The 27026-nt window shown below is 44.0% G+C and overlaps 1 protein-coding gene across 3 annotated transcripts in view; it reads left to right on the top strand.

Annotated features, from left to right (window-relative positions):
• Window positions 1–27026, top strand: part of bnipl (BCL2 interacting protein like) — a 74461-nt gene that overhangs the window by 29880 nt on the left and 17555 nt on the right. For 2 of the 3 annotated variants that reach the window (XM_072238315.1, XM_072238329.1), the window contains 3 exons: window positions 10436–10531; window positions 15925–15995; window positions 19580–19807. In XM_072238315.1, the coding sequence (XP_072094416.1) occupies window positions 10436–10531; window positions 15925–15995; window positions 19580–19807 (395 nt within the window). The remainder of the gene's footprint in view (window positions 1–10435; window positions 10532–15924; window positions 15996–19579; window positions 19808–27026) is intronic. The other variant, XM_072238322.1, reaches the window with a different exon arrangement.

The raw sequence follows: 27026 nt of genomic DNA, 5'->3' as shown, positions 1-27026 counted from the left end.
GACCGCTTAGGGATAGTCAGCATGGCTTTGTATGTGGTAGGTTGTGTCTAACCAAGCTTACAGAGTTTTTTTGAGTAAATTACCAGGAAAGCTGATGAAGGCAAGCCAGTAGATGCTGCCTACATGGACCTTAGCAAGGTATTTGACAACGTCCCACATGGGAGGTCGGTCAAGAAGCTCGAGCCACTTGGCATTCAAGATGATATAATAAAATGGATTAGACATTTGGCTTTGTGGGAGAAGCCAGGGAGTGGTAGTAAATGGTTGCCTCTCTGACCGGAGGCCTGTGATTAGTGGAGGAATCTGGACTTGTGCTGCAGGGATCGGTGCTGGGGCTATTGTTGTTTGTCATCTGTAGCAATGCTCTGGGTGATAATGTGGTTAAGTGGATCAGCAAATTTGAGGGTGTAGTGGACACTGAGGAAGACTGTCAGAGCTTGCAGAGGGAAAAAATGTGCTGAAAAATGGGTTGTAAGGAAAGCTTTTGGCACATTGGCCTTTATAAATCAAAGTATTGAGTACAAAAAATGGAATGTTATGAAGTTGTATATGATGGGGAGGCTTAATTAGGATTATTATGTGCAGTTTTGGTCATCTACCTACAAGAAAGATTAAATTTTCCCTGTACTCTTTCAGCCTCATTTACGAGGTGTTTCTGGGACTTGAGGACTTGGGTCATAAGGGAAGATTGAATCGGTTAGGACTCTATTTCTTGGAACTTAGAAGATTGAGGGGAGATTTGACAGATTGTATACAAAATTAAGAGGGGTATAGATTGGGTAAATGCAAGCAGGATTTTCCCACTGAGGTTGGATGGGACTACAACTAGAGGTCATGGGTTAAGGGTGAAAGGAGAAAGGTTTTCAGGGGAACATGAGAGAAAATTTCTTCACTCAGGGTTGTGAGAGTGGAGTGAGCTGTGAGAGTGGAATGAGCTGCCAGTGATGCATGCAGGCTTCATTTCAACATTTAAGAGAAGTTTGATAAGTACGTGGATGGTAGGGGTATGGAGGGCTGTGGTGTGGGTGCAGGTTGATGGGAGTAGACAGCTTAAATAGTTTTGCATGGAGGGAATTCTGCAACAACAGTATGGTGTAAATGAGCTTACATCTGCAAAGCAGTGAACTGTTTGGATTTCTTTCATTAAGTTAAAGATATACTTTTGTTGAAGGCAGTTCAGAGAAGGCAAACTAGCATGATTCCTGGACGAAAGGACCTTTCCACACAAGTCAGCCATGGAATTTAGGAGAATGAGAGGTGTTTTTGTTGAAACATAGAAGATTCTGGCATTGATATTGAGGGAGATACTGAGAGGATGTTTCTGCTTGTGAGAACATCTAGAACCAGAAGCATAGTTTCAAAGCAAGAAGATGGTGGTCAGGATGGAATACTGCTCCTGTCAGATGTGGGAATTCAAGGAGTTGGATGTATTCAGGATCATTGGGGAGGCTAAAGATATTATAGACAAGACTTTTGAAGAGGTGGTCATACTCCCAGCACAGGCTTCGAACAGCAGGTGGGTGGCCATCAGGAGAGGTAAGGGAATTTGTCCGCTAGAGAAAGCAGGATCTCCCAGTGACCACACATTTTAATTCCACGTCCCATTCCCATTCTGATATGTCCATCCACAGCCTCCTCTACTGTCAAGATGAAGCCACACTCAGGATGGAAGAACAACACCTTATATTCTGACTGGGTAGCCTCCGACCTGATGGCATGAACATTGACTTCTCTAACTTCCACTAATGCCCCACTTCCCCCTCGTACCCCATCCATTATTTATTCATATACACACATTCTTTTTCTCTCTCTCCTTTTTCTCCCTCTGTCCCTCTCACTATACCCCTTGCCCATCCTCTGGGTCCCCCCCCCACCCTCTCTTTCTCCCTGGGCCTCCTGTCCCATGATCCTCTCATATCCCTTTTGCCAATCACCTGTCCAGCTCTTGGCTCCATCCCTCCCCCTCCTGTCTTCTCCTATCATTTCAGATCTCCCCCTCCCCCTCCCACTTTCAAATCTCTTACTAGCTCTTCTTTCAGTTAGTCCTGACGAAGGGTCTTGGCCCATAACGTCGACTGTACCTCTTCCTGGAGATGCTGCCTGGCCTGCTGCATTCACCAGCAACTTTGATGTGTGTTGGTTGAAGGGAGTTAAGAAGTCAGTGCAGGGTTCCCCCATAACCATTCACCTCAGCAACAAGTATATCTCTTTGGGTACTGCTGCGGGTGTTGACCCATCAGATCATGGCAGCAGCAGCCAGGCTGCTGGCTCTGAGGCTCAACAGGGAAGACGGGCAGTGTGGTAGTTATAGGGGACTCAATAGTTATGGGGTCAGAAAGGAGATTCTCTGGCCACAAAAGAGACACCAGGATGGTGTGTTAACTCCCAGGTGTTAGGGTCCATGGAGTAGCTGTGGAATATCCTTGGGTTGGGGTGGGGGAGGAGATAACTGGAGGTCGTGGTGCATATTGGCACTAATCACAGAGGCAGAAAAGGAGAAGAGGTCTTATGCAGTGAGTATATAAAATTAGGAAAGAAGCTGAAGAGAAGGACCTCCAAGGTTGTAATCACTGGATCACTCCCTGTGCCACAGGCTACGGCTGGTAGAAATGGGGCGATAGCACGGACGAATGAGCGGCTGAGCAGAGGGTGCAGGGAGCAGTGTTTCAAGTTCTTGGGTAATTGGAACCTTTTCTGGGGAAAGGCTGACCTGTACAAGGGGGACAGTTTGCACCTGCACTGGAAGGGAACCAATATCCTGGCCAGGAGGTTTGCTGATACTGCTTGGGAGAATTTAAGCTAGCTCTGCTGGCGGCTGGGAACTGAGGTCAGTAAGGGAAGGATCGGATCAGAAGGTAGAAGTCAGGAAAAGTATTGAAGGACAAAATCAAGATAACAAGTGTGATGGGTCGGATAATTTGAAGTGTGCATATTGTAAAGCGACGAGTATTATGGGTAAGGGTGATGAACTTGGAGAATGGATCAGTACATGGAACTACAATGTTGGGAATCAGGAAAGCCAGGAGGGGCCATGAAAAGTCATTGACAAGTAGGATTAAGTTGAATCCCGAGGAATTCTATACATACATCAGGAGCAAGAGGATAACTAGGGAGAGGGTAGGACCACTCACAGATACAGGGGTAACATTTGCTTGGATGTGAGTGAGGTACTTGCTGATCTTGCCTTTACTTCCTGAGAAAACTAAAGAAATTTGGCCTGTCCCCTAAGACCCTCACTAATTTTTATAGATGCACCGTAGAAAGCATCTTCTAGGGTGCATCACAACCTGGTATGGAAGTTGTCCTGTCCAAGACCGAAAGAAGCTGCAGAAGATCGTGAACACAGCGCAGCACATCACACAAACCAATCGTCCGTCCGTGGACTCACTTTACACCGCACGCTGTCAGAGCAGTGCTGCCAGGATAATCAAGGACATGACCCACCCAGCCAACACACTTTTCGTCCCTCTTCCCTCCGGGAGAAGGTTCAGGAGCTTGAAGAATCGTATGACCAGATTTGGGAACAGCTTCTTTCCAACTGTGTTAAGACTGCTGAACGGATCCTGACCCAGATCTGGGCCGTACCCTCCAAATATCCAGACCTGCCTCTCGGTTTTTTTGCACTACCTTACTTTCCATTTTCCTATTTTCTATTTATGATTTAAAATTTAAATTTTTAATATTTACTATTTTAAATATCTTTAATATTTAATATTTGTAATCCAGGGAGTGTGAAGCGCAAAATCAAATATCGCTGTGATGATTGTACATTCTAGTACCAATTGTTTGGCGACAATAAAGTATAAAATGAGTAATTTGCTTTAGTATTTACCAAATGAAATAATGTAAAGGGCCAGGAGATCAGTGCTGAGTGTATAAGTACGTTAGGACATTTGGAGCTCAAGGTTGGGCCTCCTAATGAGCTTTGAGCTGGGCGAGTCCCCAGGGCCTGATGGGATTTACCCCAGGTTACTGAGGGAGGGAAGAGATGAGATTGCTGGTCCCTTGACCAGTGTCTTTGTGTCATCTCCAGCCACAGGCGAGGTTCCAAAGGACTGGTGAGTGACTAATGTTGTACCACTATTTGAGAAGGGAACAAGGGAAAATCCTGGGAACTATAGACCGGTAAGTCTCATGTCAGTTGCAGGGGAATTCTTAAGGATAGGATATATGAGCTTTGGGAAACCCATGGGCTAATTGGAGAGAACCAGCATGGCTTTGTGTGTGGCAGGTCGTGCCTTACCAACTCAGTTGAGTTTTTTGACAAGGTGATGAGAGAGGTTGACGACAGTGGATATTGTCTACATGGATTTTAGTAAGGCGTTTGACAAAATCCCTCTCTGGAGGCTAATCCAGACAATTAAGATGCATGGGGTCCATGGTGAATTGGCGGTTTGAATTAAGAACTGGCTTGCACATAGAAGACAGGGTAGCGATTGAAGAGAGTTATTCGAACCAGAGGTCTGTAATTAGTGGTGTTCCACAGGGATTTGTGCTGGGACCTCTGCTGTTAGTGATATATACTGTAAATGACCTGTATGAAAATGTAGATGGGTGGGTTAGTAAACTTGTGGATGGTACCAAGAGGGGTGAAGTTGTGGATAGTGTAGAAGACTGGCAAATGATATAGATCAGCTGTAGATATGGGCAGAGAAATGGCAGATGGAGTTTAACCCAGATACATGTGAGGTGTTGCACCTCAGTAGGGCAAATGCAAGGAGACAGTACATTGTTAAGGGCAAGATCCTTAACAGTGTTGCTGAGCAGAGACATCTTGGGATTCAAGTTCATAGCTCCTTGAAAGTGGCTACACAGGTTGATAAGGTGATTAAGAAGGCTTATGGAATGTTGTCTATATATTGGCGAGACCCGACGCAGACTGGGAGATCGTTTCGCTGAACACCTACGCTCTGTCCGCCAGAGAAAGCAGGATCTCCCAGTGGCCACACATTTTAATTCCACATCCCATTCCCATTCTGATATGTATCTATGGCCTCCTCTACTGTCAAGATGAAGCCACACTCAGGTTGGAGGAACAACACCTTGTATTCCATCTGGGTAGCCTCCAACCTTAGGGACATTGACTTCTCAAACTTCCGCTAATGCCCCACCTCCCCCTTGTACCCCATCCATTATTTATTTATATACACCCATTCTTTCTCTCTCTCTCCTTCTTCTCCCTCTGTCCCTCTGACTATACCCCTTGCCCATCCTCTGGGTTTTTCCCCCCCTCCCCCTTTTCCTTCTCCCTGGGCCTTCTGTCCCATGATCCTCTCATATCCCTTTTGCCAATCACCTGTCCAGCTCTTGGCTCCATCCCTCCCCCTCCTGTCTTCTCCAATCATTTTGGATCTCCCCTCCCCCTCCCACTTTCAAATCTCTTACTGGCTCTTCCTTCAGTTAGTCCTGATGAAGGGTCTCGGCCCGAAACATGGACTGTACCTCTTCCTAGAGATGCTGCCTGGCCTGCTGCGTTCACCAGCAAATTTGATGTGTGAGGCTTATGGAATGCTTGCTTTTATTAGTTGAGGCATTGAGTTCAAATGTCAGGAGATTATGTTGCAACTTTATAAAACTCTGGTTAGGCCACATCTGGAGTATTGTATACAGTTCTGGTCACTCCACTACAGGAAGGATGTTGAGGCTTAGGAGAGGGTGCAGAAGAGGTTTACCAGGATGCTGCCTGGTTTGGAGGGCACATGCTATCACAAGAGGCTAGATAAACTTGAGTTGCTTTTTCTGGAGCACCAAAGGTGAGGGGAGAACTGATCGAGGTTTACAAGATTACCAGAGGCATAGATAGAGTAGACAGGCAGCATGTTTCCCAGGGTGAAAATGTCTTCATACCCGAGGACATGCATTGAAGGTGAGAGGTGGTGGGTTCAAGGGGGATATGAGGGGTAAGTTTTTGCCTTGGAGAGTGGTGGATGCCTGGAACGCACTGCCTGGTATGGTGGTAGAGGCAAACACATTAGAGGCTTTTATGCTGAAGGGTTTCGGCCTGAACCGTCGACTGTACTCTCTTCCGTAGATGCTGCCAGGCCTGCTGAGCTCCTCCAGCATTTTGTGTGTTACTTGGATTTCCAGCATCTGCAGATTTTCCTTTATTTGTGAGAGGCTTTTATTAGATGTTTGGAAAGGCACGTGGATGTAAGGAAGATGGAGGGATGTGGATATTGTGTAGGTAGGAGGGATTAGTGTTTGGGTGTATTTATGTGCTTTTTTTGCTGGATTGGTACAACACTGTGGGCCGAGTGGTGTGATCTTGGCCTGTACTGCTCTATGTTCCATAAGGAGAACTTACTTTCCTGAGGATCGTAAATGTGGTATCTCTATCCCAGAAAGCTGTGGTGGCTGAATTCACGGCTGAGATGGACACATGTTTTTTGTTCTGTTTGTGAAGGGAAATTTGGTTAATTAAGCAGAAATGCTGAATTAAGACCAAGATCTGATCGGCTTTGGAAGTCCAGGGGTGGGGCAGGGTGCGGTTGGTCTGGAATTTGGGGGGGGGGGGGTGGCGGTGATGGGCCGTGGGTTGCAGCTAGCTGACTGGGGGAGAGGGGGTGGTATAGTGCAGCCGATTCCTGTTCGTCATAGGAAAGTACAGCACAGAAACAAGCCATTTGACCCATCTAAGCTGCTTATTTAAGCTGCTTTTAAGCTGCTTAACCATTTAAGCTGCTTATTTCCATCCAGATGTACCAGGACCCAAGTCCTCCATATCCCTACCAACCATGTATCTATCTGAACTTCTCTTAAACGTTGAAATCGAGCTGGCATGCACCACTTCTGCTGGCAGCTCTTTCCACAATCTCACAACTGAGTGAAGAACTTCCCCCTCATGTTCCCCTTAAACTTTTCACCTTTCACGCTTAACCCGTGACCTATTGTAGCCCCACCCAACCCCAGTGGAAAAAGCCTGTTTGAACCCCTCATATTCTTATTTGTTTCATTCTTTTGCCCTAAAGCTCCTATTTGATTAGAGCATAGAATCTAAGTTGCTACCTCAGGAGAGTTTTCTCCAGTGCCCTGGCCAACATTGTCCCTCAGTGAAACAGATCATCTGGTCACTTATTTTGCTTGGTATTGGTTGATGTACTTGCCTACATAACAATGGTGTTGCTTCCTTCAATTCTGCTCTCAACCTTTCTATTTAAGGAACATTTAAGAGACTATTGGGTACAATGATGAAAGAAAATTGGAGGGCTATGTGGGGATGAAGGGTTAGATTGATCTTGGAATAGGCTAAAGGGTCAGCACAACATTGTGGGCTGAGTGGCCTGTACTGTTTTATGTATTTGCATGATGCTGATCTTCTATCCCCACAGTATTGTGCAACTGGAAAACAAACTATTTCTTCCAGAGTGAAACATGATTAAGATAATTTCCTGTTTGTTTCCGGATACTCTGGAAATCTGACTAGGTATTTTGTGGCCCAAATTGCATCTGATATGATCTTAGTGTGCCAGCTGAATGGAAGACAAAACTATTGCGACTGTGGAGCACTGTGTCGCTGAGGGCAGGGAGGAGACTCAATTATCATTGGGGAACTCCAGAACAACTTGTGCCTCTACATCATAATGCTGTGGTGGGAGATGTGTTAGTCACAAACTTGCCTTTTATCCTGGAGACACAAGAGACTGCATCTTCTGGATTTCAGAGCAAAGACAAACTGTCACGACATAATGCAGGCTCTTCACCTGGAACAGCCAGCACTGCCCAGCAACCCCTGATTTAAGCCCAGCCTCATCACGGTCATTTACAATCACAAGTTGACCTACCAACCTGTACGTCTTTGGACGTGGGAGGAAACCAGAGCCCCCGGAGGAAATCCACATGGAGAAAGTACAGACTCCTTACAGACAGCGGCGGGAATTGAACCTGGATCGCTGGTATTGTGAAGTGTTGTGCTAACCACTACACTTCCATGCTGCCCTGCTCAACCTGCTGAGTTTCTTCTTGCCTCCCGTTACGCCGCTAGGGGCGATGATGGTCCTCCATCTCCGTCTGTCCTTGGCCATCTTCTCTATTGTGCCCCAGGTGTAGTTCAGGGTCCTCATTTCTGCCTCTACAGTATGGCACAAAGTTGTATTCGGTCTCCTGCGTTTCCTCTGCCCTTCGGGAGTCCAATGAAGTGCTGTCTTGATGAAGGAGTTGACCTCGCTTCTTATCGCGTGCCCAATTCACCTGCGATGTTTCCTTAAAATGATTGTGGCCATGTCCTCTTGATGACACTGAAGGTGTAAAATGTGATTGGAGATCTTTCTTGACCAGAAAATATGTTGGATCTTCTGGAGGCTCATGCTGTGAATTGACAACAGCTTGGCAAGATCGTTCTCTGTCATAAGGCCATTTAAAAAAAAAAGAGCAGGATTTGGCCTATCGAATCTTCTCTGCCATTTCATCATGACTGATCCATTTTTGCTCTCAGCCCCGATCTCCTGCCTCCCTCTCCCTTCCCATCCCCGTATCCATTCATGCCCTGACCAATCAAGAATCTATCAAACACTGCCTGAAGTATACGTGAAGAATTGGCTTCCACAGCTGCCTGTGGCAACAAATTCCACAGATTCACCACTGTCTGGCTAAGGAAATTCCTCCTCATCTCCATTCTATTCTGAGGCTGTGGTCTTAGATACTCCCTCTCCACATCCACTCTATCAAGGTCTTTCTCCATTCAATAGGTTTCAATTGGCACCCCTCATTCTTCTGAATTCTGAATAAAGGACCAAAGCCATCAAATGCTCTTCATAAGCCACTTAATCCTGGAATCATTTTCATGAACCTCCTTTGAACCCTTCCAGTTTCAGCACGTCCTTTCTAAGATAAGGGGCCCAAAACTGCTTACAATCCTCCAAGCAAGGCCTCACCAGAGCCTCAACATTACATCTTTGCTTTTATATGCTAGTCCTCTTGAAATGAATGTTAACATTACATTTGCCTTCCTCACCACAGACTCAACCTGCAAATCGACCTTTAGGGAATCCTGTGTAAGGATTCCCAAATCTCTTTGTGCCTCAGAATTTTGTATTTTCTATCCATTTAGGAAGTAGTCAACTCTTTCATTTCTTCTACTAACGTGCATGGCCATACACTTACCAACACTGTATTCCATCTGCCACCATTCTCTTAATCTGTCTAAATCCTCTGTAGTCTCTCTACTTCCTCAAAACTACCTGCCCCTCCACCTCAGCAAACTTCTCAATAAAGCCATCAATTCCATCATCCAAATCAGTGACATGCAACTTAAAAAGAATTGGTCCCAACACAGACCCCTGTGAAACGCCACTCGTCACTGGCAGCCAACCAGAAAAGGCTCCCTTTAGTCCCACAATTTGCCTCCTGCCAATCAGCTACTGCTTTATCCATGCTAGAATTTTTACTGTACTACTATGGGCTTGCAGCTTGTTAAGCAGACTCATGTGTGGCACCTTGTCAAAGGCCTTCTGAAAATCCAAGTACACAACATCAATTGGCTCTCCTTTAAAGAACTCCAACAGATTTGTCAGGCAAGATTTTCCCTTGAGGAATCCATGCTAACTACAGTCTGTTTTATCATGTGCCTCCAAGTACCCGAAACCATATCCTTAACAATGGACTCCGACATTTTCCCAACAACTGAGGTCAGACTAACTGGCCTATAATTTCCTTCCTTCTGCTTCTCTCCCTTCTTGAACAGTGAGTGACATTTGCAATTTTCCAGTATTCTGGAACCACTCCAGAATCTAGTGTTTTGTTTTTTTGAAGATCATTACTAATGCCTCCACACACTCTTAAGCCACCTCTTTTAGAACCCTGGGGTGCAGTCAATCTGTTTCAGGTGACATACCTACCTCAAGACCATCAGTTTCCCAAGAACCCTTTCCCTAGAAATGGTAACTTTCCACACTTCATGACCCCTGAACTTCCACCACACTGCTAGTGTCTCCCACAGTGAAAACGGATACAAAATACTTTTTCAGTTGGTCCATCATTTCCTTGTCCCCCATTACTACCTCTCCAGCATTGGTTTCCACTCTCACCTCTTTTACTCTTTACGTATCTGAAGAAACTTTTGGTATCTTCTTTAATCTTGGCTAGCATTCTGACCTGCAGAAGAGTGAGAGTTCCTTCAGTTTATTTTGTGCTTCCAGCTTTCTCATGCCTTCCCTGATCTCCCTGCCTCCCCACAGCTATAGGCGTTTGCAATATGTGCAGAGTCTGATACAGATCATCTGTAATTAGGGGTGGACAGTTTCGCAGCTGGGTAATCAGTTCAGGGAAATGGCCTTTAGAAGGGAATGAATCTTGGGAAGGTCTGTGATAAAGATGTATTAAAATAATTCTGTGGGGAAGGAATTGCTATTGGAAGATGGACAGCAGAACTAGGATTTTTATCTCCTGTTTATCTATGGGTTAGCAAGCTAGTGTCTCATTGTAACCTTTACTTTTCTAGTCTACAGAAGGAAGAGCTGGAAACCCCAATCTCTGCACAAGTACAAATTGAGGATATGGAACTCCGGGAAGAATGGCAGGATGAAGAGTTTCCAAAGTAAGATGCTGTCTTCGAGATAATTCTATTATGTCGGAGCCTTCAAGAAGAGGATTCTTAATCTATATTTGTCAGACATTTTTACATATAATTCATACATCTTTCATGTGCCTCTATAGATTTTTCCAAAAAAAAATAGAGGCTCATGAAATATGTATGAATTACACTGGGGTTAATCATTTGGACTAACATTATCCTCAGAAGATAGTTATGAGAATAAATATCCTCAAGGTATTTATGATCACACGATTTGATGTGATAGATGAGAAGTTGTTAGAGCAAGTCCAGATCAAAGGAGAATAACTTCAAAGGTAGAACCAGTCATGTAAGGGTTAATAGGGGAGCACCTATTGACACAGGCTGGAGCTCTGACCACGGTAAGGTTATGAGGCTTGTTCTAATTTTGCTGCCTTAGAGGCCGAGTTCTCCCTTCCTGAGTGTGAAAGCTGGCCCAGTAGAGACCAGTCAGTAGAAATCACAGAGTTGCTCTTTGTGGCCAATTGTGGATTCCTTCGTGCTTTTTTTGAAATTAGCCAGTATTATAGTTGAAAATTTTATCCAAGAGAAAAGACTGGAGGAACTTTCTTTTGTCAGAAGGCTGAATGAATGCTAATTTTATAAAATAGGAAGGACCATTTCATTTATTTTTATTTAGGACAAAGGGTCTCGGCCTGAAATGTCGACTGTACCTCTTCTTATAGATGCTGCCTGGCCTGCTGCGTTCACCAGCATTTTTTATGTGTATTAAGTACAGGAGTTGGGATGTTGGGTTGAAATTGTACAAGGCATTGCTGAGGCCTAATTTGGAGTATTATGTGCAGTTTTGGTCACCTACCTACAGGAAAGATGTAAATAAATGGTTCCTTTTATCAGAGAATGCATCTAGTATACAACCTGACATACTTGTCTCACAGACCTCCATGATAAACAGAGGCTCAAAAGAATGAATGGCAGAAAAATGTTAGAACCCCAAATCCCCCTCTACCCCCTCCCACACACACAGGCATCAGCAAGCATCCATCCATCAACCTCTCCCTCCCCCATTTCAGCAAAAAGCGTTGCCGCCCACTAAGCAACAACAAAGCATCCAAAGAGAGACCATGACCTCCAGTCAACGAAAGCTATTGTTTCTCCAACAGTTCAACATGTCACAGGTTCTGTCTCACTAACAAGAGACAGAGAGATATCACCCCTTTTCACAGCAAAAGGAGAGACTGACAGTCGCTGTTACGATATTACAGTCTGCCATGTCACTTTTGCATACATCCACCACAGCAAAATCCTGTGAAGCCTCAGTCGGCAACACTGGTCTGGAATTGGCCACCCACAGGCCTGCACCCTGAAGGTGCCACCTTTCAAGCCACGCCTGGAGAATGTGGGAAAGCAGTCATCTGACCAGCTCCAGGAACAGGAACCCGTCCACTGTTTTAAAAAAAAAAAAAAAAAAAAAGTGCAGTTTGAGTGACACTTGTAGATCAGAACCTCAACAGAACCCCTACCTCCTTGAAAAGAGGTGGTGGGGGGGGGGGGGGAAGAAATTCATTAAAGAGAGGAATTTGAGCTGTTTCCGCAGATGAGCTCAAAGAGGCAGCCACTTGGCCCCATCTTAATTCTGCCCACTCCTCTACGAGATTGAAAGAGTACAGAGGAAATTTACAAGGATGTTGCCAGGACTTGAGGACCTGAGTTATTGGGAAAGGTCATTTAGGTTCGGACTTTATTCCCTAGAATGTAGAAGATTGAGGGGAGATTTGATAGAGGTATACAATAATTATGAGGGGTACGTAGAGGGTAAATACAAGCATGCTTTTTTCACTGAGGTTGGATGAGACAACAACTAGAAGCCATGGGTTAAGGGTGAAATGTTTCAGACAAACATGAAGGGGAACCTCACTTCAAGGTAGGTTATGTGGAACGAACAGCCGGCACAAGTGGTGGATGGGGGGTTGATTTCAACATTTAAGGGAAATTTGAATCGAGCTGTGGTCCGTTTGCAGGTCCATGTGACCAGACAGGTTAATGGTTTGTCATGGACTAGATGGGCTGAAGGGCCTGTTTCTGTGATGCAGTGTTCTACGACTAAGAGCAGGAATGTGGGATTAAAAGCATGACTTAGACCATTCAGTCTTATGAGTGTGCCCTGCCTTTTACTGCGATGATGGCTAACCTTTTAATTCAATGCCTCCTTCCTGCACTGTAACCTGAAAACCTAAAGATCGATTGGTGTTTGTCCTGAATGTAGTCAGCTACTGAGACTGCACAGCCTGTCATGTAGGGAACTCCAAAGATCTGCTGTCTTCCGGGTGACAAAATTCCTTCTCCACTTTCTCTTTAATGGCCAAACTTTGAAACTGAAGTTAGTCGGACAAGCTCGGGTTGTTTTCTCTGGATGGTGGAGGCTGAGGATGTATGTAAGATTGAAGGAGATGTGGATGAATAGGCAGCAAGTATCCTTTTACCCTCTTCCCCCGAGTCAAAATGTCTAATAGTAGAACACATGCATTTAAGATGAGATGCGTAAGTTCAAGGAGATGTACAGGGTAAATTTTGTTTTATTCTGGGAGTGGTGGCTGCTTAGGTGTGCTGTTAGGGGTGGCAGAAGAAGTGGATATGATATGAGGCTCTGAGATAGGCGTGTTAATATTCAGAGAATGGAGGGATGTGGACTTTAATAGGCAGGATGGACCAGCTTAGTAGATGTTTAATTAGTTTGGCACAACAACCTAGGCTGGAGGGCCTGGCTGTGCTGCGTTGTGTGTACTGGAGATCCCAGCATGGGATCACCTCTATATCTATCCAGTGCAGTGAATCCCTGAAGGATTTGTACTTTTCAAGGACGTCACTCCTCATTTCTCTAAATTTGGGTACAGGTAGATACTTTATTGATCTCAAAGGAAATTGCAGTGTCACAGTACCATTACAAGTGCACAGATAGACAAATTTACAAATATTAGAAGAGAAGTAAGAAAGAATAAAAAATAAATTATCTCGAACAGTCTGAGGACTGGGACATCACTTCCCCAGCTATAGGTTGACTCAATATAGAGCCTGATGGCTGAGGGTAAGAATGACCTCATACAGTGCTCTTTAGAGCAGCACAGTCTTGGTTTATTACTAAAAGTGTTCCTCTGTTCAGCCAAGGTGGCATGCAGAGAGTGGGAAACATTGTCTAGGATTACCAGGATTTTCCGGAGGGTCCTTTGTTCTACCACAGCCTCCAGTGTGTTCAGTTTGACTCCTATAACAGAGCCAGCCTTTCTAATCAGTTTATTGAGCCTGTTGGCATCACCCGTGTTGATGCCATTGCCTCAGCACACCACCATATAGAACATTGTACTGGCAACAACAGACTGGTAGAACATGTGAAGGAGAGGCCTGCATACTCCAAAGAACCTCAGACTTCTCAGGAAGTAGAGGCGACTCTGGCCCTTGTACACAGCCTCTGTGTTGGTGCTGCAGTCAAGTCTGTCATCCAGGTGCAGCCCCAGGTACTTGTAGCTCCTCACCACATCCATGTCCTCATCATCAGTAGTAACAGGGAGCAGTGCAGGCTTAGTCATCCTGAAGTCTATCACCATCTCCTCTGTCTTACTGATGTTGAGCAGCAGATGATTCAGCTTGCACCATTTAACAAAGTCCTCCACCAGGGCCCTGTATTCATCATCCCATCCTCCCTTTATGCACCCAACTGTTGCTGAGTCATCAAAGAATTTCTGCAGATGACATGACTCGTATTTGTTCTAAAGTCTGAGGTATACAGAGTAAATAGGAAGGGGGCCAATACAGTCCCCTGTGGGACCCCAGTGCTGCTTATAGCCATGTCTGACTGAAGCCACACAAACTGTGGTCTGCCAGTATAGGTCCAGTCAGTTGAGTCTTTCCTCATACAGCTAAACTACTATCAAAAGTAAACTAGCTGGTGAATCATCTCTGGTCTCTCTCTCTTTTGCAAGGGAATTCCTCGTTGGGTATAGAGGCCAGACTGTACATGAAATTCCAGATGCAGCCTCAGCAGATTTCAACATTGTTCTACTTGTGTTTTCCATTCTCTTACAGTAAAGGTCAAGGCACGCGCATTTTAACTTTGTGATTCATGTCCCAGATCTCTCTGAACACCAAAACCTCTCAAACTCACACCAGTCAAAAGATACTTCAACTTTGTGAATTTTTCCGGCCAAACCTCTCAGTTGCCCACATTATAGTCCATCTGCCATGTCCTTGCTCATTCAGTCAACCTGTCTATATCCCTTGGAAATCTTCCTCTGTCTCCTTGTAACCTACATTGACACCTAACTTTGTTACATCAGCAAACTTGAAAATATTTAATTTAATCTCTTCAACCAGTTAAGTGATTTAGATTGTTAACCTCTTGGGTTGAGCAACAGTCTCCAGGGCAGGTCACAGGTCACAGCACCCCAATTGAAAAAGCACATACTAGTTCCTGCCTTTTTTCTATGGTCTGTTAGTCAATCCTTGATTTGCACTAATGCGCACTAATTTTGTTTAATAAACCCTTGTGTGGCATCTTCTGAATGATCTGTCAAAGTCTGAATACCTCATATCAACTGGTATCTTATCTTGTCTTCTGTTGCCATCTCTTAAAATGTCAACCAATTTGTCGTCCATGACTTCCCTTGCATAAATCTACATCAGCTCGACCATGTTTCTTAAATTTCAGCATTTTTCCAACTGCTGCTTTCAGGCTAACTGAATTTCAAATCCCTCTTTCCTTCTTTAAACATTGAGGTTATGATTGCTGTTTTCTTATACAAGAAAAGTTGTAGAATCAAATGGACTTTAGACGGTGAAAATTATCTCCATAGCTTCCACCTTCAAACTCCAAGGATGTGCTCATTAGGGTCCTGAAGAATTATTACCTTCTGTCCTACTAATTTCATCAATGAGTTTTTTTTCTTGAAATGTTAATTTCTTTGAGATGCTCTGTTACAATTTTTCTAAGAATGTTTTTGTGTCCTCTTCCATAAAGACAGAGATTAAACAGATTATAATAAATGTTTAATCTTTCTTCATTTTCCAATATTTCTTAATGTACTACTTTGACTGGCAGAGCAGCCTAACGAAATTGGTTTCAACCCTATAACCCTTATGATTCCTGTGCTTCAACATTACTCACCTTATCTATTACTGTGTTTTCCCTCGTCTTGCCATTTCCAAGTCTGTGACCTATACTTCCCCAGATTGATTTCCACATCCCATTTTTGTGCTCCCCGTACCACTTTGTGATGCTTTCTTGCAGTCTACAACTTTCCTCTTGTGTTCTAATCACAGTGTCTGGTTTTGTAGAATTATGGTCTAATAGCCAAAATGATGCATATTACATTGAAGTGATTCTTTCCTCAGAATTGGAACTCTTTTTATTTTTGTATTTGCAGACCGCTTCCTGAAGACAACGATGCTCTGACAGAGGATGACCTAAATGTCAGTGCAGATGCCAACAGACCTGGTAATTACTTTGGGAATGGGAACCTTTAATGAGAATTCCTGGTTGAAAGGGAATGACTGCCCCTACTGTGCCTTTGACGATAAGGCATAGGATCAGAATTTGACCATGGCTTATCATCTGCTCTTCATTCCATCATGGCTGATTTATTATCCCTGTCAACCCCATTCTCCTGCCTTCTCCCCATAACCTTTGACACCCTGGCTAACCAAGAACCTGTCAACCTCTGCCTTAAATGTACTGAATGACAGCCCTCACAGCCTTTAGCCTGATGAGGTGAGTCTCTACAGTCCTGATCTCATTCCATCTGCCCAGCTTTACTCTCATCTAAAACAACTATAGTTCCATCACTAAACCAGTAGCCTTGGCTACTGGTTCAAAGTTCAAAGTTAATTTATTATCAAAATACATATACAGTATGTCACCATATACAACCCTGAGATTCATTTTCTTGTGGGCATACTCTGTAAATCCAAGAAACACAATAGAATGAATGAAAGACTGCACCCAACAGGATGGACAAACAACCAGTATATAAAAGATAACGAACTGTGCAAATACAAATGAAATAAACAGACAATTATCGGAAATGTGAGATGAAGAGTCCTTGAAAGTGAGTCCGCAGGTTGTGAGAACAGTTCAGTGAAGTCATTCCCACTGGTTCAAGAGCCTGATGGTTGAGGATGTGAGTAAAGCTGAAGCTGGTGTTATGAGTACTACCGTGCTGATGGCAGCAGTGAGAAGCGAGCATGGCCAGGTTGGTGGGGGTCCATGATGATGGATGCTGCTTTCCTGCAACAATACTTCATGTAGATGTGCTCAATGGTGAAGAGGGCTTTACCCATGATGGACTGGGCTGTATCCACAACTTACTCCTGTGCCTGAATAAATTGCAGAAATATTCTTAAAATATAGGAAAATAGAATTGATTGCATCAATACTTATTTGTTGGAAGGAATTTGTAATTGGTTTATTACTGTCGCATGTACCAAGATGCCCTGAAAACTTTTGTCTGCCTGCCACCCAGAAAGATCATTCCATACACAAATACATTGAGGATGTTCAAAAGGAAGTAAAAGGCAGGATTTAGTGTTTCATTTACAGTGCAGTGCAGCGAAACAAAGAAGGTGTAAGGGCCGTGATGAAGGTGGATTTCATCTGTGGCATATTCTCATAATGCAGAACAGAGGCTGTTCAATGTCGGTGCTGTTCAGAACTGTTAATGCAGCTCAAGCTTTGGTATTTTCTGCCTGACAGAAGGGGGAAGAAGAGAGAATGACTGGGGTGGGAAGAGTCATTATTGCCTGATTAAATAGTTGGGAAGTTTACTTCTAAAAAGGCTAGAGACCAGGTCTCTAAAAAGTACTCGTGATTTTAAAAACTTCTACAAAGGCTTCACAGAAAAATAGGATTGAATCTTTGGTGAATGCAATGAGTGGGAGTAGGCAGGTTCCAGATGCGTTTGATCCAAAAGGTCATTCTAATCAGGTCTTTGAGTAGCCTATTAGTAACAACGTCAGTTGGAAATATCGGGGCGGGGGGGGGGGGAGAGAAACTCTCTTGATCTCTTGATTTTCTGAGTTGGTCTACAGGAAGCTGTAATTAACTTAAACAACTTTGCCACCACCCACTTTCAAATACTATACTTGATGCGAGACAGATTGATGTTGATAGATTTTTGCATTCGTGTTCTGCTTCTCAATAAAGACTCCTGTGTGATCATGATAAAATATTATTACTCAGAAAGAGGACATTTGGCTCATTAAGTTTTCAGCAGACCAGTTAGATTTCTCATTGCATCATATGCCATTCAACCCACATGTCCACACTGAGCAGTGGGCACCCATCTGGATTAATGCTGTTGACCAGCACTTGCCCATAGCCTACAAACCCTAGTCAACCCTGACCCATTCAAGTGCTCATCCAGACACCTCTTAAAAGCTGGCAGTGAGATCCAGGTACTCTCTGCTCTCTGGGTAAAATGGTGCCCTTCTTAACTCCTCTCTAGATCTCTATCCATTAAGGAGGTTCTATTTTCCACCTTCCCTCTTTTCTGTGACTTTATTTTCTAGTATTTACTTGTTCTAATGAAAAGTTAATGTTTGAAATGTTGAAGTATGTTTTCCTTTCCGCAGATGCTACTTTACCTGCTCTCTCTAGTATTTTTGTTTTTATTTAAAATCCTTAACTCTTGTTGCACAATTAGATCCCTCCATTGGTTTAATCAAATCATTTGCCAACCACTAACAATCTGTGCTCCTGATTAATGGTCCTTCATTGGAAATGGTTCCTCATCAATACTCTAGTCTTGAAGAGCACTATCAAACATTCTCTTGTGTGTGTTCTAAGGGGAAAACGTCAGTGTCCTTTCAAAGTAATAAGTTAAAAACATTCTAGGGTGAAAAAGTCAAACACTCGAAGGTACTGCTTTAGGATGAAAAGTGTCAAATTTTTTTAGATTTATGAACAGTTTTTATGCACCTATGTACTTTTTTATCTAGCTGCTTGCATACTTGCCCATTTATTGATTGGGATATAGTGCAGGTCTTCAAACCACGCTGCGTAGAACCCTTCATTAACCCTAGCCTTGAGGCCCCTCTGCTGGTCAGGGTCAACCATGGATATTGTATCCTAGCTGTCTATGTGATGAGCAAGCAACAGGCTCACGCTCTCCACTCAGCTGATGAATCCAAAGGAACGGCAGAGACTGATGCAGTTTGGCACCAGAGATGTCACAGGAGTTGCCAGTCAGCATTGAACTCAACATAGGTCTGCCTTAGGGACTCCACCCCCGGATTTTTTCATCGGGGTTTACTCCTGAAGCCTTCCCCATGAGTGGGTTTGCCAAAAGGCAGCGGAGGTTTTTGAGGTCAGAGTTTTCCTTCTCCTAGATGAGCTGCCAAACTCTGCTAATCAACCCTATCTGCCTGCAATGACTGGTCTTAAGGCACCAGTAACTCACCTTTGCCCTTTCTCCTGTCAGTAGAAATGGTTCCACTGAGTTTAGAAGTTAAGCCACACATGAAAGTCAGGAGCTGGACTTGGCTGTCAGAGGCTATTTGAGATGCACGCCATTGGGAACATTTAATATTTAACAGTTGGTGGGAGCTTATTCCCCCCCCCCCCCCAGCTATGACAACCTCAAGGAACCCCATCCTAATCATGGGACAATTTACAATGACTAATTAACTTCTTTGGACAATGGAAGGAAACTGGAGCACCCGAAGAAAAACCGCATTCCAAAAGGACGTACAGACTCCTTACGGATGACGTCGGAATTGAACTCCAAGCTCCGATGCTCTGAGCTGCAGTAGCACCGGGCTAACCACTACGCTACTGGGCACCCAGAGAGTGGTACGTGTCAGGAATGGGCTGTCAGGGGGAGGTGATAGGGGGATATGATGGCAATGTTTAAGAGGCCTTTAGACAAGCACATGAGCAGGGATTGGAGAGACACAGGGCATGTAGAGATGGGGCCAGATGGAATTAGTTTGGGTTGGCACACATAACATGGTTATTCCTGTATTATACTGTTCTGTTTTTGAAAATGCTTTGCTGAGACTTGCCTCATTTTTCCCTCTTTTCAGTGCCACCAAACTCTCTGCAGCTCTGTGGGAATAAGCACAAGAAACGACTCCTTGCGCCAGCCATCAGTTTGAACCTGGAAGGTAGTGAGGAGGTGGCATGCTCCGAGGAGAGGACTCCAGATGAATTGGAGGGGGATTCCTGCGATATAAATGTAGATGACTTAGAAACTCCTTCTGATAGTGAATCCTTTGAGTTGCCGGAGAATGGTAATGAATTTGAATGGGAAGGTAAACAAACCAATCAATCCCTAATCAATTCTTGTAATCAAAATCTCTGTGCTATTCTCTGCTCCCATCTTTATATTTTTTCCCCCATATTGATGCTAGTTAAGCTTATTTAGTGCTGCAGTAAGCATAGTAGGCAAAGGTCAATGGGCAGCTTGCTTTTGGGAATAGGCCTTAACAGGTGAGCTCTGGCTGGGGCGTTTTATTAATTCTTGCAAGGTTTCATTTTGCGAAAAGGAAACTGCTGGAGGACCTCGGTGGATCAGACAACTTCTGTGGGGGGAAATGGGCAGTTGAGTCTGGTCGAGAGAGCCCCTTCTTCTGGACTGAAACAGTAGAGGGAATCTAACCAATATAAAGAAGTGAAGGAAAGTGGCGGGGGGGGGCATGAGCTGGCAGGTGATGAGGGCTGATGGGCAGATGGAAGTGGGGAGGTGATGGATGGAGGCAACAAAGATGATAGAATCTGATAGGAGAGGAAGGTGGAGCATGGAACCAAATGAGGGAGGGTGAGGATAGTGGAGGAGGAAACCAAAGGGAGATGTGTATGAGTGGTGGACAGGAGTGGGCAGAAAAGAGGAAGGAAACTGGGTGGTGGGGGGTGGGAGTTGGGTGTGTATATCACTAATGGAGTAGACAGGGAGGGCAAGGGGAGTATGTCCAATTGTTCATTCCACTTGGATGCAAGTTTCTGTCTGGCTGGTTATTCACTGGATCTTGTACAGCCTCTCTACACCATTACTGATGGAATGGCCTTTAAAACTAGTTGAACCAGTCCATCAGTTTGAAACATTAAATGCAAGTATGGCATGAGGTGTGAGAGGAGAGTCGGTGACAGGTACTGTGATTCTGTTGATCATATCTGGTGATGACTTCATTGTGATTTCAGTACTTCACATAACATGTGAAGCTATAAAAAGCAAGTGGTTTATGATCAGCTCATAGTTGGTATGCCAAATCCTTATGTGTTACACTCAGCAAGAGAACAGCTGAACAGCTCACTATTCAGCCCTTGTGCTTGTCCTGCCATTATTTTAGCTTGTAGGTGATTGGTATCACAACCTTTATTGAAGATCAATGATCTGATATAATGGTAGACCTAGGTCTGTGCACATACTGTTTTATTATATTATCCACAGGGACTAGAAACGGATGGCTCACTCTTTATTTTAGCCACTGCAGGTTGAGATCAGGAGCCATGCACTTCACAGCAATATGCACAAGCACTAATTTGTGCAGCAGTGTAGTTAGTTCCTCATTTTCCCAGGTTGCTTTCACTTTGGATATTGCAGAGAGATTCTTGAAAATAGAAACCAATGTATAGGTGTGGACTTCTTAAGAGGAAGAAGTGGTGTAGGTGTGAGTTCCTGTAAACTGTTACCAAAATAAATGTTCATCATGCAGCTAAAATTCAGGCAGATTACCAACCCCGCCTTAATGAGTTGTGGTGTTACTCTGTGTCTGTTCACTAAAATAATGTGAGTTAGTCAGTTTTGGTGTTGGTAGGTTTTCATACATTGTCAGAATAAGGATAAGGTATTGGCCATCAGTTACACAGTGGATCTACCTCAAAGTTGTTATGTGCAGCAAATGAGTAGAGACAATTTGCCACCTTGGTCCTTCCATGCTGGGAAACCTGCCTTTTATAGGCTGTGTGTGTAAGCAATTTGATGTGCTATCTGTGTAGCCTTTCAGGTGAATATAAAAGATCTCTGAGCATTATTTTCTGGGAAAGTAAGGAAGCTCACCTTGGTATCCTGTGTCCAATATGTCTCCATCAGTCTAACTCACTAAAATATTATCTAATCATTGTGACATTTGTAGGGCTTGTTGCTTGTGCTATGTGCACATTCTACATTGTATCAGTGACTACCACTGATGTGGTGAAAGAAACTACCCAAGACCTATGTTTGTGTTCAAGCCCATTCCTAGCATATCCTTAGCAACACACGCAAAAAGCTGGAGGAACTCAGCAGGCCAGGCAGCATCTGTGGAAAAGAGTAAACACCTGATGTTTTGGGCCGAGACCCTTCATCAGGACTGGAGAAAAAGATGAGAAGTTGGGTAAGAAAGTTGGGGGAGGAGAGGAAGAAAGCTGAAACTGGTAGATGATAGGTGAAACGGGAAGGGGGAGGGGTGAAGTAAAGGGCTGGGTAGTCAAGAGTTTAAGAGATAAAGGTCTGGAGAAGGGGGAATCTGATAGAGGACAGAAGGCAATGGAAGAAAGAGAAGGGGAGGAGCATCAGAGGGAGGTGATGGGTAGGAAAGGAGATGAGGTGAAAGAGGAAATTGGAATGATGAGGGAAAGGGGGGGTCATTACTGGAAGTTCTAAAAATCTATGTTCATGCCACCAGATTGGAGGCTACCCAGATGGAATATAAGGTGTTACTCCTCCAACCACATCGCAGCAGTTGAGGAGGTCATAGACTGACATGTCAGGATGGGAAGTGGAATTAAAATGGGAAGCTGCTGGGAGATCCTGCTTCTTCTGGTGGACGGAGTGTAGGTGCTTGGTGAAGTGGTCTCCCAATCTACATTGGGTCCTACTGATATGCCGGGGGCCACACTGGGAGCACTGGATACAGTAGATGACCCCAACAGAATCACAGGTGAAGTGTCACCTCACTTGGAAAGACTGCTTGGGATCCTGAGTGGTAGTGAGGGAGGAGGTGTAAGGGCAGGTGTAGCATTTGTCCTGCTTGCAAAGATAGTGCCAAGAGGGTGATCACAGAGGAGGGACGAATGGACAAGGAAGTCACGTAGGGAGTGATCTTTGTGGAAAGCAGGAAGTGGGGGGGGGGAGGGAAAGATGTGGTTTTGCTTGGAGGTGAAATCCCATTGGAGATGGCAGAAGTTACAGAGAATTATGTGCTAGAGGCTGGTGGGTGGTAGGTGAGGACAAGAGGAACTCTATCCCTGGGAGGGCAGCGGGAGGATGGGGTGAGGGCAGACGAGCGCGATATGGAAGAGATGCAGCTAAGGGCAACATTGATGGTGGAGAAAGGGAACCCCTTTTTCTTTGAAGGAGTACGTCTCCTTAGTTCTGGAATGAAAGGCCTCATCCTGAGAGCAGGTGCAATGGAGACGAATTGAGAGAAGGGAATGGGATTTGTACAGGTAACAGGGTGGGAAGCGATATAGTCAGACAGCTGTGAGAGTCAGTGGGTTTATAAAAGACATTAGTATTTAAGATGTCAACAGAGAGATTGAGAAAAGGGAGGGACGTGTTGGAAATGGACTAGTAAAATTTGAGGGCAGGTTGGAACTTGGAGGCAAAGTTGATGAAGTCAACAAGCTCTGCATCGGTGCAGGAAACAGCACCAATGCAGTCATTGATGTAGCATAAAATAACCTACTAAACCTCTTCTGCATTAAGCTAGTCCAGTTTAAACCCATCCCTCGTATAAACTTGCATGTATTAAGCTAGTCTAATTCAAACCCATCCCTCGTATAAACTTGCATGTATTAAGCTAGTCTAATTCAAGCCCATCCCTAGTATAACTTTAGGCATTAATCCAGTCCAGTTCAAGCCCCTCCCTGGTGTAACATTACCTGTATTAAACTGGTCCATTTCAAGCCCATCCCTAGTCTAACCTTATCTGAATTCAACGTTCCTCCAGTTATTGAATTTTCTGTGCTCCCTATCCTTCACTTTGGTGCTGTGGTTCTGTTCCTAACAACATTCTTCAAAGTAGAGCCAAGTTGACGAGGGTCAATAAGCTTCTCAAGCGCCACCAGAGCTCAAGGTGATCACATTATTTTCACTGTATTTGACATATTATTCTACTCAAGGCTAATGTTAGCTGCCAGATCAGTCTGGTGAAGTAATCTACGCCAATTGGATTAAAGCTTAAATTACCTTTGGAATTCATTACCCTTGAGTATGAATGCCCAGTGACAGAGAATATTCAAGAGAGACAAGTGCACCAAGGGAATCAAAGGATCTGGGTTTCAGATAGGAATGGAAGTGAGACAGAAAGTGCCATAATTAATGGTGGAACAGGTTGAAGTGACCACAGGACTTGATCCTCCTACTATTGCTATTCAGAGTAATCCAGTTATAGTTAGGTAGTGCATTTACTTTGGGCCACTGGGACTGACAGGAGATAATTATTATAGTTTTGTATGACTTCTCAATTGCCAATCTAAGGAAAAAAAAACAATGAGTAAGCAGAGAACATTTGAAGGTTTTCCTTCATAGATTGTGAATTGATCTCCATCAAGAGAGGATCCATGAAAACAATGGTCATCATTTTAATTGCAGCTCAGCAACATTTCCACCCTAAATGAAAATCACCAAAATGAGTTGTTTCATTTGCAGTTTTTGGGATCTTGCTATGTACAGACTTGTGCTACATTTTCTTTACTCCTCTTAATAGTTCGTTGCCTATCTTGTGACATCCTGAGGATGTGAAAGCTGCTAAATACAGTTGCCAATTTTTTCTTTCTCGGTAGTTCAGCGGCTAATCTGGTGCAAGTGTTTTACTAGTTAGCATCATCCACCTGAAGCTTGATATTAGCGCAAGGTGAGGCAAGCAGTGGAGATTATACAGGATGGTGTTCGGGGATAAAAACCGGTGAGATGCATGTATAAGCTTCACAGATCTGATGCATCCTGTCCAATATTATTTAGCTACTGTGCCAGCTTAATACAGCTTCAGATTTATTGATTATGAACTGATTTGTTATTTCAAATGTGCCAGCATTGATTTCTTGCATGTACTGCCAATCAAATGCACTCTTGCATGTCTGAGACATGCACTGACCAATCAAGAATCATGTCTGAGACATGCTCTGACAAATTAAGAATCATGTGCACCCTTTGTGATGTCTGATTACTTCTTGCTGTGTTCATCTGATATTAGTTGAACATGAAATTTATTCTGATTCTTTCCTTATTTAAATAATTATTTATGAATTTAAAATACTTATGTCCAAGTTTAATTCTTTTCCTTCGAGTGCAGTTGGTCTAGAAAACTGAAAATGTGTACACTGAACATCTGAAATACAAAAGCTGAAAACAGAACACCGGTGGAGAAAGAAAATGTTAACATTGAAGGTCATACCAGGACTGGAAACATAAAGACAGAGGGTTTAATCAAAACATTTGTGTCTGGTCCAAGCTGACAAACCATAGAACATAGAACAGTACAGCACAGGCCCTTCGGCCCACAATGTTGTGCTGACCCTTAAACCCTGCCTCCCATATAACCCCCCACCTGAAATTCCTCCATATACCTGTCTAGTAGTCTCTTAAATTTCACTAGTGTGTCTGCCTCCACCACTGACTCAGGCAGTGCATTCCACGCACCAACCACTCTCTGAGTAAAAAAACCTTCCTCTAATATCCCCCTTGAACTTCCCACCCCTTACCTTAAAGCCATGTCCACTTGTATTGAGCAGTGGTGCCCTGGGGAAGAGGCGCTGGCTATCCACTCTATCTATTCCTCTTATTATCTTGTACACCTCTATCTTGTCTCCTCTCATCCTCCTTCTCTCCAAAGAGTAAAGCCCTAGCTCCCTTCTGAAGTCTCCACATTTTCTGTTCTTAATCCAGATTTTTAACATCTGTACAATTTTGCCATTTAGAATTGACTACTTTTCCTTTTGGAATTGACTACTTTTTGGTTTTTACATCTGAACTACTGCTCTGATTTTTCTAGAAAGTAGCTGTAGTCATAGGTAATCATGCTGATCCACTTGCATTTCCTCTCGATGCATCTTTTGCATTACATACAGTCGTGGAACACTACAGTAGAGAAGCAGGCGCTTCCACCCATCCAGACCATGCCAAACTATTAATCTGTATCGTACCATAGCCCTCCATACACCTCCCATCCATGTACCTGTCCAAATTTCCCTTAAGTGTTGAAACTTAACCCACATCCCCATCCAGCACTTCTGCTGGTAGCTTGTTCCACACTCAGAGTGAAAAGGTTCCCCCTCATGTTCCCCTTAAACATTTACCTTCCACCGATAGCCCATGACCTCTAGTTGTAGTCTCATCCTACCTCAGTGGAAAAAGCCCACTTGCACTTGCCCCAACTATACCCCTCATAATTTTGTATACCGCTATCAAATCTCCCTACACCATCCCTTCAGTCGTTAAGTTTCTCTCATTATCAAACACATTTATTTTATTATTTTCTCCCCTCTTTTTAACCTGCTGGGGTAGTTCCTCAAGAATTTTGAGATTAACTTTCTTGTGGTGTGATGTTAGGTCGGCACATATAAAAATCATGGGTTTTGCCCTCTCCACTTTTGATGTGCTGAGTGACTGGTTTTATTTTGATCCTGTAACTGCTGTTTCTGCCCCTGATTTCCACCACTTTTGTCTTTAAAGAAAAAGGGATTTTTATATTTAGTAACAATGCCTTCATTTTATCTGGCAGTAACAGATGTAACACTAAAGAAGCAGCATTTAAATGGTTCAAGGGTCCAATTTAATTGTCAGAAATGTATACAAAATACATCCTGAAATGCCTTTTCTTCGCAAACATCCACAAGAATAAAGGAGTGCCCCAAAGAATGAATGACAGTTAAATGTAAGAAACCCAAAGTCCCCCCCCAGCTCCCCTCCCTCCCACGTGTAAGCAGCAGCAAGCAACAATCCCCCCCTCCCCCACTAGCAAAAAAAAAAGCATCAGCACCCACCACTGAACACTCGAGTGAGCAAAGCAATAGCAAAGAAACAGACTTGCAGTTACCCCAAAGACTTCACGTTTCACCTGGCATTCGTTATACCACAGGTTCTCTCTCCCTAATAAAGGAGAGGGAGGCGTCTCCATTTTTTCCCCAGCGAGTGGGAAGACACAACAAACAACTCTCTGGTTTACGATGTTAAAAGTCTGTTATGTTGCTTTTTCCGAGTTCTGTTCCCAAAGATCTCAAAGATCTCAGAGATCCCGGGTCTTTGGGCACACAGCAGAAGAATTTCTGACTCCCCCAATGACGCACAGGTCTCCTGCCATGACACCAACCCTTGATCCACCCACCTCCAGATCCCCAAGATCCTGGGCTTCCAAATCTGAGCCGGACTCTCAGGCCAAACCCTTGGCATGCCGAACAATGGCCAGTCCTGAAACCCTGAGAACGGGTCCCATTCCTGCAAAGAGCTGAAGTCAGCGTGTAACTCCAGGTCAGGGTCTCCAAAAGAACACTGAAAGGGAAAAATAAAGATATTAAAGATGGAAATAGAGCTGTTTCTGAAGATGCAAGCAG

The sequence above is a fragment of the Mobula birostris genome, chromosome 2 (genome assembly GCF_030028105.1).
Source record: "Mobula birostris isolate sMobBir1 chromosome 2, sMobBir1.hap1, whole genome shotgun sequence".
Classification (NCBI taxonomy): Eukaryota; Metazoa; Chordata; class Chondrichthyes; order Myliobatiformes; family Myliobatidae; genus Mobula; species Mobula birostris.
Note: the sequence above shows the minus strand (reverse complement) of the source record. Positions and strands in the feature narration are given on the sequence as shown.